The following is a 17263-nucleotide window of genomic DNA, read 5'->3' on the forward strand; positions in this document are numbered from 1 at the left end:
AAGAGCAGCACAGCATCACCAGGTATAGAACAAGAGAGGGACTCCCAGGGCCACGGGTTGGGAAGGAAGCCCACGCTGGGCCGGGAGCTGCAGACCACTTCTCCCCCGGCAACTCTGACGCAACTACGAGGATGGGAGACGGCTCTCTGTGACCTCTGTTCTTTCAGGGCAAGAAAGGGAAGATGCGTGGCCAAAACGGAGAGAGTCTCAGAACAGTGAGCCCAGAGGGCAAAGCAGGCTGTGGTTGGCAGAGGCTGAATTCGGAGGGAAACCAGACATGGAGACAGTAGCAGCAGGGACCCAGTCTTGTTCCATTTGGATATTAGGCACATAGTAAGCCCTCCAGTGATATTTGATTGATGTTGAGCTACCTGGGAGAGAGATGACAAGTGACAGAATGACAAGGAATGATATAGGATGGAGAGGACGGACAGGATACCTCCTCTGTGTGTACTTCCTCTAGCCAGAACTCCACTCCATCCCTCGGACCTATGGATCCCTCGCACCAACTGACCCAGTTCCTGCACTGCCTCTGAAGTCCATGCCTGGACAGCAAGCACCTGGTCTGCTGTCCGTGATACCTCAGTGCATTTAATACAGTAAAAGCTCAAATGAAAGCTGGATGGGGGCTCCTTCAGGAGACTCTGGAGCCAGGTCTGTTGGGAGAAGTGGACCCTAGAGGAGTGGGCTGAATGCCTGGGTAGACAGTGTTTGAACCAAGGGCACCCACCCTGCTTCCCTTTCCGACTAGAGAGACACCTCAACCCTCAGTCAGATACCACCTTTTCTCCCAATTACTGAGAGGTACACGTCCACTTTTGACATGTCTTCATTGCCTCAAGACGGTGACTATTTAAGAGGAAGGTGCCTCTGTTTAGGGCACTCTCAGACGCTATCTGGTTTTTGAAGAATAATAAATTGCCTGATATTTGAATCTATAGTGACTCCACCTCTAAAGTATATGAGGAACTGCTTACTTGCCTCTGCTTTGCATGTGGATATTAGGTCAGATGAGACTAAAAAGGCAGCCCTCCTTAGCCAACCGAAGTTGACAGTTTGGTGGGCTTGAGGAGCACCCCAAAAGGAAGCGGGTTTCTGCAATCAGTCTATGTCTGGTCCAGGCTGGGGACCTGCCCTCACAGTTCAGCCAACCTGGACACTGGGGGAGAAGCAGCTTCCAGTCCTATGGTTCGGTGTGAAAGAGTACAATCTGCCCGTTCCCATTAGATGCAAATGCATTTTGTCTTAAAGTTAGTGGCAGGGACACTGTGAGATTTTCAGGGTCTTAATGACTTAGGCGGGGGAGGGAGGGGGAAAAACCCTGTCCCTCTCTCCTACACCTGGCTAAATTTCACACTCGTCAATAAAGTAATAAAATAAAATAAAAATGGTGGGGGTGGACAGAAAAAAAGCCATTGAAGGGTCCACTTAATATTTTTTATATCCGGGAAGGGGTCTTGGGAGAAGATGTCATAGAGAGAAGGAAAGAAAAACCTGCTTTCTCAAAATCCCTGATCTGCCTATTCCAAGCTGGGGGAGTACCAGAGACACTGCTCTTCAAACAAACCTAGGATAGAATCCGATACTAGTGCAGCCTGTCTCTCCTGCAAGCTTGCAGACAGCAACGTGCACCAAGAAATTAATTTGAAATAAACAGTGACAAGGCAGGAAGCCCTACCGGCCTTGGGTTCTTTGCGCCCCAACTTCGCGAAGCCCAAGGGCCGTTGAAGCAGGTTTTCTGGTCGACTACCCCCCGCAGTTTTTGTGACATCACAGCTCCGAGAATCCTCCAGGGCCAGAACCCCCAGCCTCAAGACTTTACTCTCGGGAAAACTCCAAAGTTGGGGGCTGACCTCATGACCTTGGCCCTCCCGGAACCCTGGGGCAGAATGCACTGCCGCGGAGCTCCGACCGGGAGGCGGGAGACCCGGCTGCGCGCTTCTGCCACCCGCTCTGGGCTCAGCTGCTCCAGAGCGGAGTCCAAGCCGAAGCAGAAAGGACGCACGCAGGGCTTGGCCCCCGTAAATCAACAGGTTTGAGGAACCAGAGAGATGCGTTGTGCCCTGGGGACCTCCCGGGTGCTGCTGAGATAGAGAAGGTTTGCGAGAAAGACAAAAGATACATCGTCTTTCATTGAGTTACCTTCGGCATTCTGTATTAATAGCACGTCTCCATTTCCGTGGTTTGATAGAGACATTTTCCCGATTAATTAAGATCCGAAATAATCACCCACCCAATAGGACACCTTAGAGACAGCAGCTGGTTAGAGACCCTTCAGGCTGAGATGAAGCCATCGCTATAGAGTCCCCTGTCCACTCGGGGAAACCATACAAAAGCCCTGAGCCTCTCCGCTCCGTTCTGTCTGCTCCCTCCCTGGTGTGAACACCAGGTAATGAGAAGGGGACGCGGGGAGGAGGAGGTACAGGTGCGAATCCGCGATCTGCGCAGGAAGCTCAAGGGGCCGAAGTGAGCCCCCTGGCCGGGTGCAGTGGGGCTGGCGGCAAAGGAGGCGTCGCTGCGCTGAGCGCTTCTTTTATTTGTATTTTTAAGTAAGCAAGGCGAGGGCACCTTCAGCTGAAAATGCCTGAAAGATTTTTAAAAGAGGAAAATTGGGGAAGGGGAAGAAGAAAAAAAAAAAAAAAAAAAACTTGGCCTAAGATATTTCCCGCAGGCCGTTCTAGAGACGCGTTGAGGAATCCGCGTGACGCGCAGCTCCCTTGTACCCTGACTAAAGATGGATATTTGGGGGAAAGGATTTAAATTTTTTTTTTTTTTAAAAAAGCATACTTTCTTTGGAAGCATAGCCCTTTTGGGACTGGAACTTCCCACTTCCACCGGTCCTTTTCCCCTCCCATAGCCAACCGGTAGTCCCAGACAATCCCAGCTGTCCTGTCACTTGTTGTGGCTCCGGGCCGCACCCCTGGGGAGCCCCGCTGGGTTACAGCCACCGCTGCCCCACGACCCTGCTGGGTCACCCGAGAGCACACTGAAGGTTCACGCCCCTCTCACCCGACACCTCCTGTCTACCTCATCCCTCTCTCTCTCTCAAAATAGAAAGGGGAAGAAAACTGAAAAGCCCCCTCTTGGCCTGCAGTTTTATGGGGGCGCCCGGGATTGTACAGTCCTGGGTAACACATGACAGAGATTCTCCCCACGTAGGAAGCCTGATTGGGGACAAATATATATGTAGGACTAGACCGTCACCTGTGTTTTCAAAACGTGTTTCTAGAAGGTCTGCAGGCCTGTGAGGGGACAGGCAAACCCTCGGGCAAAATGTCCAAAGGTCACATTTATTCACTGGTCAACAGATATTTATTGCGCCTCTACGAAGCTATGTGGCACTTTCCTTTTCCTTTTTTGCTGCTGCTGTCCAGCTCAGCGTCTGTCCTACACTCGGCTTACCTGCCGCTCCTTCCAGAGAAGTGGTGTCCGGTGTGAAAATCCACCGGCAAACATGCTCCACGCCCAGTGAAAAGTACCAATTACCGAGGAGCGGCCGGGAGCGCAGGGCGCGGGAACCTGAGGTCCCGCCCGGGGTTGGGATCTTGTAAAAATAACTGAAGGGAACCGGGCCCCGGGGACTTGGCAGAAAAAGGGGTACCCCCGTCTCTGAGCACCTCTATAGAAAACGTTGCCCAGGGCTGAGATCTTTGGGAGACTCCGCAGCTGACTCCAACCAAATTCTTCTGGGACGTGCATCCCTGCTGAAATCGGACTTAAACACGGTCCCCGCTTTTGCTAAGAAATTTTGGGGAGGGATGTTGTAGTCCTTAATACGCCAGGTAAAGGGAACCCCGTCCGCCACCCCTCCCACCCCCATCCCGAGACGGAAACCCCCCTTGCACTGTGCATTAGCACGGCGTGTTTGCACCGCCCCCCCTGCCCCCCCCCCCCCAGAACCCGAGAAACTCGCTCTGCGCCAACAACTCTGGGCTCCTGCCTCCGCGCCCGCGTAGACACGAAGGGAGATTGGCGGCTCTGGCTGGGGAAATTGAGCCCGGCGCCGGCCCCGGACGCCGAAAAAGAAGGAAGGAATCCCAGACCTCAGCTTCCCGAGGTCCCCCTTGGGATCTGCTCGCACCTCCATGTCTCCGCTCCCGGCGGCAGACCTCGCGGCGCTGGCTCTGGAGCGGGGACCAAATGCACGTAGCTGACGTGCGAAGTGCCGTTGGTGCCTGACCCTTTTCTTGACCAGCGCCCTTTCCCTCGCTCAGCCCCATCAGACTGGGATTCCCGGCGCGTTTAGCTTTTGGCAGAAAGCTCCGGCTAAAACTGGGCCAACAGCCTCAGTTTCCCGATCTGGAACCTCGACACTGGGAAAAGGTGCCTTTCCCTCTGGCTCTCTCTGACTCAGGTCGTCAGGTCGGGGACTGCTAGCGTCTTCCTGGGGCCGTGAAGAGAGGTCAGGGGCGACCCGGGAAAGTCACGCAGGAGTGATCTGAGCCCCTGAATGGGGACGGAGGAGTTGGCACCCAGGCCCCTGCAGAAATGCAGGACCGCCCCACTGGCTAACCCATGGTGCCCACGCGTCAGACTCGGCCTGGTCCTGACACGCCAAGCAGAGGGCAACGTTTGGCACCTAGGGGGTGATTGGGGGTTGGGGGGAGGGTTCCTTCTGGTCTCAGTCTCCACGTTCTGTGCAAAATAGAACGTCAGGCATCTAGCAGTCTCTTTTTTTTTTTTTTTCTGCCCGGCCCTCTATAGACACGCACCTCCCAGTTCCCCTAACCGGGCTGCCCAGAGGTGCATCCGCACGGCAGGGAATATCGTGTAGGAATTTCTACAGAGATAAATCTCAGCAGCAAAGCAATTCTGATTGAGTGAAACACACCACCACCATCAAAATGTTCCGGCAGTTTCTGTGAGGTAGACAGTTTCTAGGCTTTTGGCGCCCCCTCTGGATACAGCTGAAAATTGCAGCCCATTTTTTCAAGTCAACTGTTTATCATAAAATTTCAAAGATACAATAATACAAAATGCTTGCATCAAACGAACAGAAAATATATAAAGCACCGTCGCTTATGGTTAAAAAAGCTATATATTACTTATATCCTATTACATAACTGTATTAAATATATTTACATATGTACCTATCTATCTTGACAAATATTTAGTGGAATATTCCAAAATATCTTAAACTCACAGTCTTCACTGCCTTTATGCCAGTAAACATGGGAATTACAATAAAATGCAGCTAAATACAGACGTCCTGGTTAGAGCTTCTGCCCCAAGTTCTGGTCTCTGAGTCTTCTCCTGGGTCAGGTGTCTGCAAATCACACAGTTATACTCATAAATGTCCCCTCCCAAGGACACAGATCAATCCATACTACACGGGACTTTTTCTCCCCAAAAACGATGAAGTTGGTCTTATACTTTCCGAGCATATTCACGCGACCACGACGACAAGGCTATTGTATAGAGGTCTCTTAAACGTGTAAACAAACTATAAGGTACCAGAGACGTCCATTGTGAATTGCATTCGATTAGAAAGTAAATACTACTTAACAGGGTTGCAACTTACTACCGTCTGAAGAGTTCCGTTTCCTATAAGAAATGTCGACTTCTTCGGAAGAAAACTAGAGAAAACGAGATTTAAAAAAAAAAATCTTCAAGGAAAAATCTTTTAAATCTTGTTATTTGTAAGATTTGCAAATTAGAAATAAACAAGTCTCTGATATGATGCGGGCCGATTCGCAATAGCAATAATTTAAATCGGGGTGAACATTTTCGAGAGCCAGAAAGGGGGGAGTTGAAAATTAAGACTTTTCCATAGTTGTGAGTATATTTGTTATTCTGAAGACGTGTAACCCGCAGGCGCCTAAGGGTTTTCTTCTTCCCCAGAACAGATACCCAACCAAACTCTACGCATTCGTGTAAACACAAAGATTGTGCTCAAATCACACTTGAAATCATCAGAGACACCCTCCTCCCCTCCCCCGAACTCCCAAATGTCTTCGAGTCACAAAAAGGATCGGACTAAAAAGTCTGGACGACAGGCTCTCGCCCTTCCAGGTGTTTGTAAAGGAGGACGAGAGCAAGCAAGCAGCGCGACTCCGCCAAAGAGGGCTGTTTTGTCTGCGGCGGTGCCCATTTGTTTGGCCTTTTACAAAACCAATGACCGGCCCCAGCCTGGCGGCCCGGGACGGCCACATTCGCAACGTTCGATCTCTCACAGCCAGAGCAGTTTGCAAACTCTTTCTAGGGGCAACTCTGCTGACGTTTTGACTCGGCCGAGAGGTGAAGAGCAGAACGTCAAAGCAGTGGCCCTGTCACTAAGGCGTGTCAGCGGTGTGGGAGATTGGGGGGCTGGAGAAGTACTTGTCAGAGTTCAAGGTCGGTGGGGCGCGGGATGGTTTCACGAGCGCGGGACTGTGATGCCGCCACAGCCGCCAGCCTTCGCCCGCACTTAGCTTTGGTTTTTCATTGATTCCCTTTGCAAGAGCGCAGCAGAATCCCGACCCGCCGCACCAGCCCCGGCGAACCAGAGCATGTTAATCTATTTATATGGATTATTACAGAGGAACAGCGGGCGTTGAGTCACTAAAACATTTGCTTCAAAAGACCATTTCTAAGCACTCTCGGAGGAGGCAGTCTCCGTAAGGAGCGCGCGTAACCTGGGCTGCGCGTTAAGAAGCAACTGCTTTTCGAATACTGCAAACTCCAGCTAAATCCCTGGTATCTCGGAGAAAGCAGTGAAAAGAAATGCATGGAGGTGGGGGTAGATCCTAGTCTAGACACACACACACACACACACACACACGCACACGCACACGGAAAGATTCGCGTGGGGACGGCACCAAAATTCTGACATTACGAGAGTACGGCAAACTTACACACTTGGATGTCCCTGGTCCCCCGCCTTCCCCGAAGCACACCCCACCCCCCAGGCCGGCAGTGGGACCAGCGGCAGCGCTCCCCGCCCCGCCCCTCCCTCCCCTCCTTGCCCCTCCCCTCCCCTCCCGTCACCCAGCCCCGTGCCACAATCCTCCTCCCCCCAAAAATCGCATCCAATCAGATGCCTGCCAACCCCTGAAATGCCACGCTGTGATTGGCTGGAGGTCTCTAAGGTGAGGCGGAGTATTTATTAAAGGGCCGCTGGGCTGGGAGTCCGAGAGCAGAGAGCGGAGCTTGAAACTGACTGGGAACTTCCGTGGCTCAGCGACTTGCCAGTTTCACCCCAGGAACTTGTCTTTGCAGGAGAAGAAAAGGGGAACAAACGTCCCCGCTTTAGCTCTTTCTTCCCCTCCTCCTTCTCCTCTTCTTCCTCACCAATTCGCCTTCCCCCCACTTGGAGCGGGCAGCTGCGGGCTGGCCACCCCGTGCCTTCCTAAGTGCTCGCCACCACAGCCGGGTGAGGTGCCAGGCTCCCCGGGAGCCGCTCGCTCCGCGTCCGGGCAGCCGAGGGGAGAGGAGCCCGCGCCTCGAATCCCCGAGCCGCAGCTGCTTCTCGCCTTTCCCGGCCACCCGCCCCCTGCCCTGGGCCCGCGTATGAATCTCCTGGACCCCTTCATGAAAATGACCGACGAGCAGGAGAAGGGCCTGTCCGGTGCCCCCAGCCCCACCATGTCCGAGGACTCGGCTGGTTCTCCCTGCCCTTCGGGATCCGGCTCTGACACGGAGAACACGCGGCCCCAGGAGAACACGTTCCCCAAGGGCGAGCCAGACCTGAAGAAGGAGAGCGAGGAGGACAAGTTCCCCGTGTGCATCCGTGAGGCCGTCAGCCAGGTGCTCAAGGGCTACGACTGGACGCTGGTCCCCATGCCCGTGCGCGTCAACGGCTCCAGCAAGAACAAGCCGCACGTCAAGCGGCCCATGAACGCCTTCATGGTGTGGGCACAGGCGGCGCGCAGGAAGCTGGCGGACCAGTACCCGCACCTGCACAACGCCGAGCTCAGCAAGACACTCGGCAAGCTCTGGAGGTAGGGCGGCGCGGCAGGGTGGGCTCCGCGGGGCGTGGGGCGCCGGCCCGGACCTGCTCTCTGTGTCCGGCCTCCCTCCCGGCAGGGGGGATTATGATCCTGAAACAGGAGGGGTGGGGCCGGAGGGGGTGGGGACCCGGTGTAACTTGGCTCCGAGTTTGACAAACTTGTTGGATTGTTCTGAGGAAGGGGGGGGAATCAAGGTGGAGGGGAAGGGAGATCGCCAGAGGATAGGAGACGACTTACAGGACTCACGGTGGGAGGGGAGAGCCCCCCGATCTCCCGTGGATACGAAGTTCAATCCCGAGAGGGGGGCTGGAGTGCGAAGTGAAGTTTGCCTCTCCCTCCCTGGAACTGCGCTCTGTGGCGCAGCCCTACACCCGCGGAGGTGGGATGGAGGGTGGGGGAGAAACCGCGGCGGGAGGAGTCCCCACGGCTGGAAGGGGAGGAGGGAGGCTGCTGGAAATAGGGGGGCGCAGTGTTGCGGGGGGGATTGGGGGAGCGTCCGGAGGCTCTCCTAGCAGGTTGAAGTCGTTTTTTTAGAAAGTTTTTAAAGGCTGTTGGGGCGGGGGATAAGGCCAGTAGCAAAGGCATTTAGAGTGGGAGCAGAGAAAGCTATTTTCAACTGTAGGGTTTCCAAAATAGAAGAGAAGGGGAGAGGGCGGGGCGCGGAGTAACCGCTCAGGTCCCACTAGAAGGACTGAGATTTCTTTTTTATTTTCGTGTACTTTTTTTTTTTTTAAAGAAAAGTTACGAGCTGCGGCAGTGGCTGGAAAGCTGGGAGGAGGGAGGACGAAGGTTGTGTGCCAAGCCGCGGAGAGGTCGGGGTCACGTCCCCCTCCCACCGCCCTGACAGCTCTGAGAATTTCACAGACCCCCCTCCCCATTCTCTCTTCCTCTGTGTCCCCTCCCCCGCCCCCAGACTGCTGAACGAGAGCGAGAAGCGGCCCTTCGTGGAGGAGGCGGAGCGGCTGCGCGTGCAGCACAAGAAGGACCACCCGGATTACAAGTACCAGCCCCGGCGAAGGAAGTCGGTGAAGAACGGACAGACGGAGGCGGAGGAGGCCACGGAGCAGACGCACATCTCCCCCAACGCCATCTTCAAGGCGCTGCAGGCCGACTCGCCGCACTCCTCCTCCGGCATGAGTGAGGTGCACTCCCCCGGCGAGCAGTCGGGTGAGTCCCCCCCACGACTCCCCAGCCTAGTCATCCGAGGCCCCGCCTGGCACACCCCCAGACCTCCACCTAGTAGGCTCTGCTTAGGGACTTTGCGCTCCCCGCGGAGGGGAACACCACTTAATCGTCCTCCCCTTCCTGCCCTGGGCCCCACGAAGCCCCTAAACACGCGCGCGCGCGCACACACACACACACACACACACACCCTAACTCCTCCCTCCTAGCAGATCAATTTTTATTGCGAGCTATAACGCCTTTACAGCTTTACAGGACGTCTCCGTTCTTCGCTTTGCTCCACGACCCCAAAAGCACACATGGGGCTCTTCTACAAGTAGCAGTTTGGTCTTCCGGACCCTCCTGGCCTCAGACCCTCCCCTGACAAAGGAGCCTGCCCAGTGTGTACTGGCGGGTTAATCATTCAGGGTCACATCTACAGGGCAGCGTGCCATCCGCGCGGATGCGGGCCTTGTGACACTTTAGCAGGGAGGGAAGGTGGGGTTTCCTAAGAGTAGATTTTAGAGCCTTTGCACAGCCCCTGTTGATTTTCCTGCGCTTCTTTGGCTTTTATTACCTGCAGGGCAATCCCAGGGCCCACCGACGCCACCCACCACCCCCAAAACCGACGTGCAGCCGGGTAAGGCTGACCTGAAGCGAGAGGGGCGCCCCCTGCCGGAGGGGGGCAGACAACCCCCCATAGACTTCCGCGACGTGGATATCGGCGAGCTGAGCAGCGACGTCATCTCCAACATCGAGACCTTCGATGTCAACGAATTTGACCAGTACCTGCCGCCCAATGGCCACCCGGGGGTGCCGGCCACGCACGGCCAGGTCACCTACACTGGCAGCTACGGCATCAGCAGCACAGCGGCGACCCCGGCGGGTGCGGGCCACGTGTGGATGTCCAAGCAGCAGGCGCCGCCGCCGCCGCCCCCGCAGCAGCCCCAGCAGGCCCCGCAGGCCCCGCAGGCGCCCCCGCAGCCGCAGCCGGCGCCCCCGCAGCAGCAGCCGGCGCCCCCACAGCAGCAGCAGGCGCACACGCTGACCACGCTGAGCAGCGAGCCGGGCCAGTCCCAGCGAACACACATCAAGACGGAGCAGCTGAGTCCCAGCCACTACAGTGAGCAGCAACAGCACTCCCCGCAGCAGATCGCTTACAGCCCCTTCAACCTCCCGCACTACAGCCCCTCCTACCCGCCCATCACCCGCTCGCAGTACGACTACACAGACCACCAGAACTCCGGCTCCTACTACAGCCACGCGGCCGGCCAGGGTTCCGGCCTCTACTCCACCTTCACCTACATGAACCCGGCGCAGCGGCCCATGTACACCCCCATCGCCGACACCTCCGGGGTCCCTTCCATCCCGCAGACCCACAGCCCCCAGCACTGGGAACAGCCCGTGTACACACAGCTCACCAGACCTTGAGATCTTACACAAAGGGTGATGATTGGCGTGATGATCAGAAAAATGAACCGAAGAAAGAAATAACCAGAACTTCCTTTGGCAAGTTTTTTTTTTTTCTTAATTCCTTCAAGACATTTAAGCTAAAGGCAACTCATACCCAGATTCCAAGACAGAAACATTAGCTACCCAAACGCGTTACCACGGCGTTGCGAGTCAGTGGCCAGGCCACTCTTGGCTAGATGGACCAGCGGAATCGACAAGAAACTGAGCTTGAAAACCTTCGAAGCAAGCGTGGAGGATGATGGGAGGATCGTGTGACCAATTTGCTCAATCTCTCTGCCTGTTTGGACTTTGTAATTATTTTTTAGCAGTAATTAAAGAAAAAAGTCCTCTGTGAGGAGTATTCTCTATTTTAAATATTTTTAGTATGTACTGTGTATGATTCATTACCATTTTGAGGGGATTTATACATATTTTTAGATAAAAAATTAAATGCTCTTATTTTTCCAACAGCTAAACTACTTAGTTGAACAGTGTGCCCTAGCTTTTCTTGCAACCAGAGAATTTTTGTACAGATTTGCTTTCTCTTACAAAAAAAAAAAATGTGTGTGTGTTGTATTAACATAGAAAAAACACAAATTTGTGTTATGAGATCAGTTTGAGGAGTTAGCTTTGCTTAATGCCTCAGGCTTTCTGATTCAAAGAGGAGCTGCCTTAGGAAAATAAAGGCCTTATTTTGCAAATATGGAAGTACACGTTAGTCTAGAGAAGCATTTGGTAAGCTTTATCATATATATTTTTTTTAAAACGAGAAAAACACCTTGAGCCTTAAAACCATGCTGCTGAAAAATACTCGCGCTCTTTTAGTGCATTTCCTCCTGTATTTGCTTGTTCATTGCAGTCGTAAGAAAGAAGAAGCAAAAGTCAAGCAAAAAGGAGACGAAATCTGTTTTGGGCATGTTTCAGCAGCCAGTTAAGTGCCCCAGCACACTGCCCCCTGGTTGCCTGCCCTGCCCCATGTGGAACACAGATGCTAGAATCCTCTCACTTACACTGTCACCTGTGCCTCTCTGAACACCAGCGGTTAACCTTCAAGACATTCCACGTGCTAAAATTATTTATTTTGTAAGGAGAGGTTTTAATTAAAAAAAAAAAAGCTTCCTTTTTTTTTGTTTTGTTTTTAAAATTTACCTTCTTTAAAATAGGTTGTTGGAGCCTTCCTCAAAGGGTATGGTCATCTGTTGTTAAATTATGTTCTTAACTGTAACCAGTTTTTTTTTATTTATCTCTTTAATCTTTTTTATTATTAAAAGCAAGTTTCTTTGGATTCCTTGTCCTAGATTTGTATAAATGCCTTTTTGTCCGTCTTTTTTTTTCTTTGTTTTTGTTGAAAACAAACTGGAAACTTGTTTCTCTTTTTGTACAAATGAGAGGTTGCAAATGTAGTGTATCACTGAGTCATTTGCAGTGTTTTCTGCCACAGATCTTTGGGCTGCCTAAGTGTGTGTGTGTGTGTGTGTGTGTGTGTGTGTGTGTGTGTGTGTGTGTGTGGTTATACAAAACAATGCAAGCGTGTATATTCCCCTGCATGTTCTCTTGGAGAGAGGGAGGAAAGGGGGAGGGGTTCGGCCCACTGACAGACCTGAATTCTTAATTACATCTGTGGCTGGAGAGTTTGAGGATTGCTTTTTAAAAAAGACAGCAAACTTTTTTTTTTTATTTAAAAAAAGATATATTAACAGTTTAGAAGTCAGTAGAATAAAATCTTAAAGCACTCTTATAATATGGCATCTTTCAATTTCTGTATAAAAGCAGATCTTTTAAAAAGTATTTCTGTAACTTAAAAAACCTGGCATTTAAATCATATTTTGTCTTTAGGTAAGGTTTGGTTTGTGTTTGTGTTTTGTTTGTTTCCTTGTTCCCCCGCAGACCTTTTGTTCTCTCTGTGAAACTTTCCTTTTTTTTCTTTCTTTTTTTGTATATTATTGTTTACAATAAATATACATTGCATTAAAAAGAAAACTGCCCTATGTACTTATTCATCCTGTTCTCTTGTAAAAAGGATGATTTGAAGAATTTGGGCCCAGAAGAAGTTGTTCCATGCCGGTCACTGTGTTATTTTTGTTTCTTATGTGCACTTTCGGCAATCCTAAAATCAGCACTGAAGAGAAGACTGAGTCCTCAAAAGTCCACGCAGAAAAGTCTTGACAAGTGTCACCCCAGTAGGTCACAAAGAGAATTACATGTCAGTCGTGGCCTGCTCAGGCAAAATGTTTGTTGTGGTTTTAACAACCTCATGCTTCAGGGCAAAAGTTGTTCCCTTGTAGAAGTCAGGAGGGAATATTAGACCTGAAATCACTAGCTTGTCAGAAGACAGAATGCCAGAGGGGTTAACTTCAATAGAGCTTGTCTGCATTCAATAGAGCAAACTTTCTGTTACCCAATAATGGGGTGTCCATTTAAAAGGCAAAGGAAACCAAAGTAAAACAGTGTCCGAAGGGGACCAGAGTGACGTCTGTTCTATTAACCCATTAAATAATTCAGAGTTTATCTGCAGGGATCAAGGAATGAGATTATTTTTCTGTTCCCTCCAGTTTAACTCGCTCTGAGAAGACGCAAAGCTATCGTAGAAGTAATAAGACCTAATCCTGTTTTCCTTGGCCCCAGTTAGATGGGAGTTTCCAGGATCAGAGAACCGTTCAGGTCATTTTTCATTAAACACATGAAATCACTCCTTCCCTCCCACCCCTACACAGAGACACCCCACCCCCACCCCAGCTGATTGGGGACGTGTCTCCAAGGAGGCCGGTCTCCTTCCTCACCTCTGGCTGGTTTTCCTGTTGGGCCTGCATCTTTGAGTCTTAACCAGCATCCAAACTCTCTGGTATTACCTCACATTGTCTGTTTTGGCTTATTAGATTAGTTATCAATTCGAGGCAACATTAGTGCTGGACTTCCTTGGCAAATTCCTTCAACAAACATGGCTTGAGGGCCTGTGATGGGCTGAGTGCTGCCCAAATACCTCCCTGCCCCCCACCCCCACCCCAGGCGTCAGATTCTGTTGCTTGCTGGTGCCATAAACATCCCATTTGCTTAAGCCCAGAGTCTGTCTTCCATTCTTACAAAATCTCTATTTTTTTCACCCTTACCAACTCGCAGAGTCATTTTCAACAGTCTCTGTGATGTTGAATTCTTCTCTGCCTTTATTCACCCAAATCCCTTTGTCCATTAAAATCAATACACACCATCCCATCCTGACCAGCCCTTTCCCTACCAAATCTATAATGTTTGCTAGATTATTCTCCCTACTCCTAGAAGTGTTCTCTTTTCCTCAGTATGTGACCTTTGGCAGACCTTCTTAGAGCCAGAATATCCTGTTAAGACATAAACTCGCTAGGTGACCTAGAGCAAGCTGCGTCCTTCCCGGGGCCTCAGTTTCTCCTTCTGTTAAGAATGTTGATAATCCTCCCCTCATCTCATGTATTGTTATTAGGACAGTTTTTAGCATGGAGCAGTCTGAGAATTGACTGGCTCTGAATCTCCTGGTCTATACAGGATTCCTACTGCTTTGGAAGAAAAGGTAAATGTTTAGGGTTTTCACAAGCTCTCCAAAGGATTCTGATATGCAGGAAAAATACAAGCAACACCAGAGTGCAGAGAGAGCGTCTCTGAATCCGCTCACCATCATTACCAGATCTAGTCCAAGACCGATATCACCAGATTGTAAGATATCTCAGAGGAAATTTTAGTCTAAATCCAGAAATGCAGAGCTTATCACCCTGACAACAAGATATTTATTAGAAGCCTAGGAAACAGTCCTCCAGACCAGAAGAGGCTTGTATTTAGATCCAAGGTTATTTGTTTATTTGCACTATTTTTTTTTTTTTCCTATTTTAACAAAAAGGGAATTTTTAACCCAAGGGAATAAACAAAAGGGAATTTAAAACTCAGAGCCAGTCTTTTGGGCTATTACTAAAATGGCCCCTTTGGATTAGTTTGAGTGTGTGTTTGACTTTCCCACCTCAACTCCATCTTATCCCTTCTCTTCCCCTGATTTCCAAAATCCAGATTTTTGAGGCACCATTGTGGCACTTTTTAACTTAAATTAATTGATGACTATTACTATAGTCAGAGATGGACTTACTCTGACAGTAAAGAAGCTAAAGCTTCAGGACTCGTCACTTGCACAGACTCCTATTATGGCCCTGTAATTAATCTTGTACTTTTTAAATTTAAATTTAAGTTCTTTTTCTTGAAGACCCCCCCCCCCGAAAATGTTACTCAGCCATAAGACAAGATGACATACTGCCATTTGCGACAACATGGATGGATCTTGAGCTTATCATGCGAAGCAAAATAAGCCAGACAGAAAAAGTCAAGAACCATATGATTTCATTCATATGTGGGATATAAAACTGAAAGCAACAAACAAACAAGACAAACAAACAAATAAAAACTCATAGACACAACAGTTTAGTGGCTGCCAGAGGGTAAGTGGGAAATAGGGGAGGTAGAGAATGGTAAAGGGTGTCAAAAAATTAATTAAAAAAAGATACAACAGAAAAAAAAATAAAATAAAAGCAATTACTTACGTAAAAAAAACATACAAAAAAACAACTAATAAGCGTCAGGTCCCACAAAACCTGGGTCCGTTGGACAACAAACCATATGACATCAGAGGCTATAAGCAAGATGCTTTTCTTTCTCTTCTAAACAGTGCCTGGCACTTAGTAGGTGCTTTGTAAATATAACCTTTCATCATGTCTATGGACCCAAGCAATGTCACAGAATGCATTATTAGGAATCTCTACCACAGCTTTCTACCACTTGAGCTTACACAATTTTCTTATCCCTCTGAGACTCAAATGATTTTCATTTCTCAAAAGATATTAGCTCATGGGTATAATAGGGTTCGATGAAAGAAAGACCACAAGAAATGTTAATTACCTTTCCTCCCTCATTTCTTCACTGCCCCTTCCTACTCATTTCTTTTTTCCTTTCTTATGCCACCTCTCCCCTGCATTTTCTTAGGGTCCCCCATGGACGCTAGCAGCTGAAAAAAAAGTTTGCTGAACCCTAACTGGGCTATTTCTTTTCTATCATTCACAAGTTAGTACTCTTTTACTCCGGATAGCTGAAGAACAATTATTTTGAGAACAAATACAACAAGGGGCAATATCAGATTTGCCTTCATTCAAAACAACCAGGCAAAAATCAGGTAATAAGTACAGTACCTCGAAGCTACTGCTAGACATATCCCTTGAAATTTCAGGCTTTTATATGGAACTTAGTCCAGTTTCCATGATTTCAGGTGGCCACATGCCACCTTAGGAAGATTCCTACTCGTCATTCTCATAAACATTTGTGGAACATCTCTTGTAGGTCAGGATTCAGCAGCGAACAAGACAGATGCAGCCCCTGCCCTCACGGAGCTTACATTTTAGGGTAGAGAAGAAAGGAGAAAACAAATAGTTTTCCCTCATGCTTTCTTGTTCACGTGCTAGTAAAAAAAAAAAAAAAAAAAAAAGACAACTGATTAGGGCCAGTTCGCAGGCTATTGAAGCCATCCAGGTGAGAGATGACAGCGTCGTAGTCTAGGATGGCAAGGGGATGGGGTAGTTGACGGATTTGGGACTGGTTTTGGTGCGAATTTCCTGAACTCTTTTGTGCTCTCCTAATCTCCATCCATTTTTCAGTGACGTGAAATTTACTCTGACCCCATTTCCATATAAGTAACCCACTCCGTTTTCACCTTAGCCATTGCCTCTTGCCCATGGCAAACACCCTCTATCAGTCCCTCTACCTCTTGATGAACATGAATTCATGTAACTCACAATCCCCTTGTTTACCAGAGACCTCAAGAGAAGGATCCAGTCCCTGGTATCCAAGAGGGCCTCTCTCTTTTTTTTTTTTTTTTGGCGGGGGGGGCTTCCAGGGGATTTTTGTAAGAGTTTATTTGAACCAAACTGATGACATATGCCAGGGAATAAGATCTGAGATGCTCCTCCAAGAGGGTCTCTTAATCTCCAGAGATTTAGTTAATGCCCCGCAGGTTTATGGGATCAAAAATTTGGAAGTTATGATAGGAGGTCGTTATTTTGTGCTGTCATTGCAAAAATCCTTTCTACAACATCTCAGCTGTTGTGTCTCCTCAGTTCTTCCAGAACGCTTACGTTGATTGAGAACTCACTTCTGCTATCATGGAGAACTCACTGCAGAAAAATCACGTCTCAGAAGTTTCCTTGATCCAATGGTGCAAGGTGACCCACTGCTACACCAACACGATGGGAGTCTCGTCTTTGTTCCAAATGATAGCTCTTCAACTATTTGTACAGTTTTCAAGTTTTCTTTTAGTATTTCCCCCATGCTATACACTCCAATACATTTTACACCGGATATTGTTCCCAAACCCTTCCATAAGTTGTCCTTCTTTTTTGAATGTGCTTCACTTACTAACGTTCCCCTCAAATCAGCACGCCCAGAATTACTTCCAGGACACCAGTTTTGGTTTGACTAACATGGAATACAAATAAATTCAACTCTTTTGTAATCAGAAATTGTAGTACTTCTATTAACTTAAATTAAAATTGTGTTCATTATTGGAGTAGACAAATCACCAGGTTATGTGATGGTGAGAAATTTCTCACCTATAGTGTAATTGTGCAATTGATTTTGTGAACTTAATTACCAAGTTTTACATTTACCTCTGTCTTGACTGGAGCGTGACATATACAGGCTCAATGGAAGGAAAGAGAGGAAAAGGG

At 49.3% G+C, this 17263-nt stretch overlaps 1 protein-coding gene and 1 long non-coding RNA gene across 4 annotated transcripts in view; one reads left to right on the plus strand and one right to left on the minus strand.

Moving 5' to 3' along the window:
- LOC117013142 (uncharacterized) overlaps positions 1 to 6895 on the minus strand; it is a 44178-nt gene extending 37283 nt beyond the window's left edge. For 2 of the 3 annotated variants that reach the window (XR_004421277.1, XR_004421279.1), the window contains exon 1: positions 6834 to 6895. This is a non-coding gene — a long non-coding RNA (uncharacterized LOC117013142). The remainder of the gene's footprint in view (positions 1 to 6833) is intronic. The other variant, XR_004421278.1, reaches the window with a different exon arrangement.
- A 228-nt stretch (positions 6896 to 7123) lies between these two features.
- Positions 7124 to 12521, plus strand: SOX9 (SRY-box transcription factor 9). Its single transcript, XM_033090000.1, has 3 exons — positions 7124 to 7919; positions 8842 to 9095; positions 9673 to 12521. Exons 1-3 carry the CDS (start codon positions 7489 to 7491, stop codon positions 10518 to 10520), a joined length of 1533 nt encoding a protein of 510 aa, XP_032945891.1. The 5' UTR covers positions 7124 to 7488; the 3' UTR covers positions 10521 to 12521.
- The last annotated feature ends 4742 nt before the right edge of the window (positions 12522 to 17263 follow it).

This window comes from Rhinolophus ferrumequinum, chromosome 21 (assembly GCF_004115265.2).
Source record: "Rhinolophus ferrumequinum isolate MPI-CBG mRhiFer1 chromosome 21, mRhiFer1_v1.p, whole genome shotgun sequence".
Taxonomy (NCBI): domain Eukaryota; kingdom Metazoa; phylum Chordata; class Mammalia; order Chiroptera; family Rhinolophidae; genus Rhinolophus; species Rhinolophus ferrumequinum.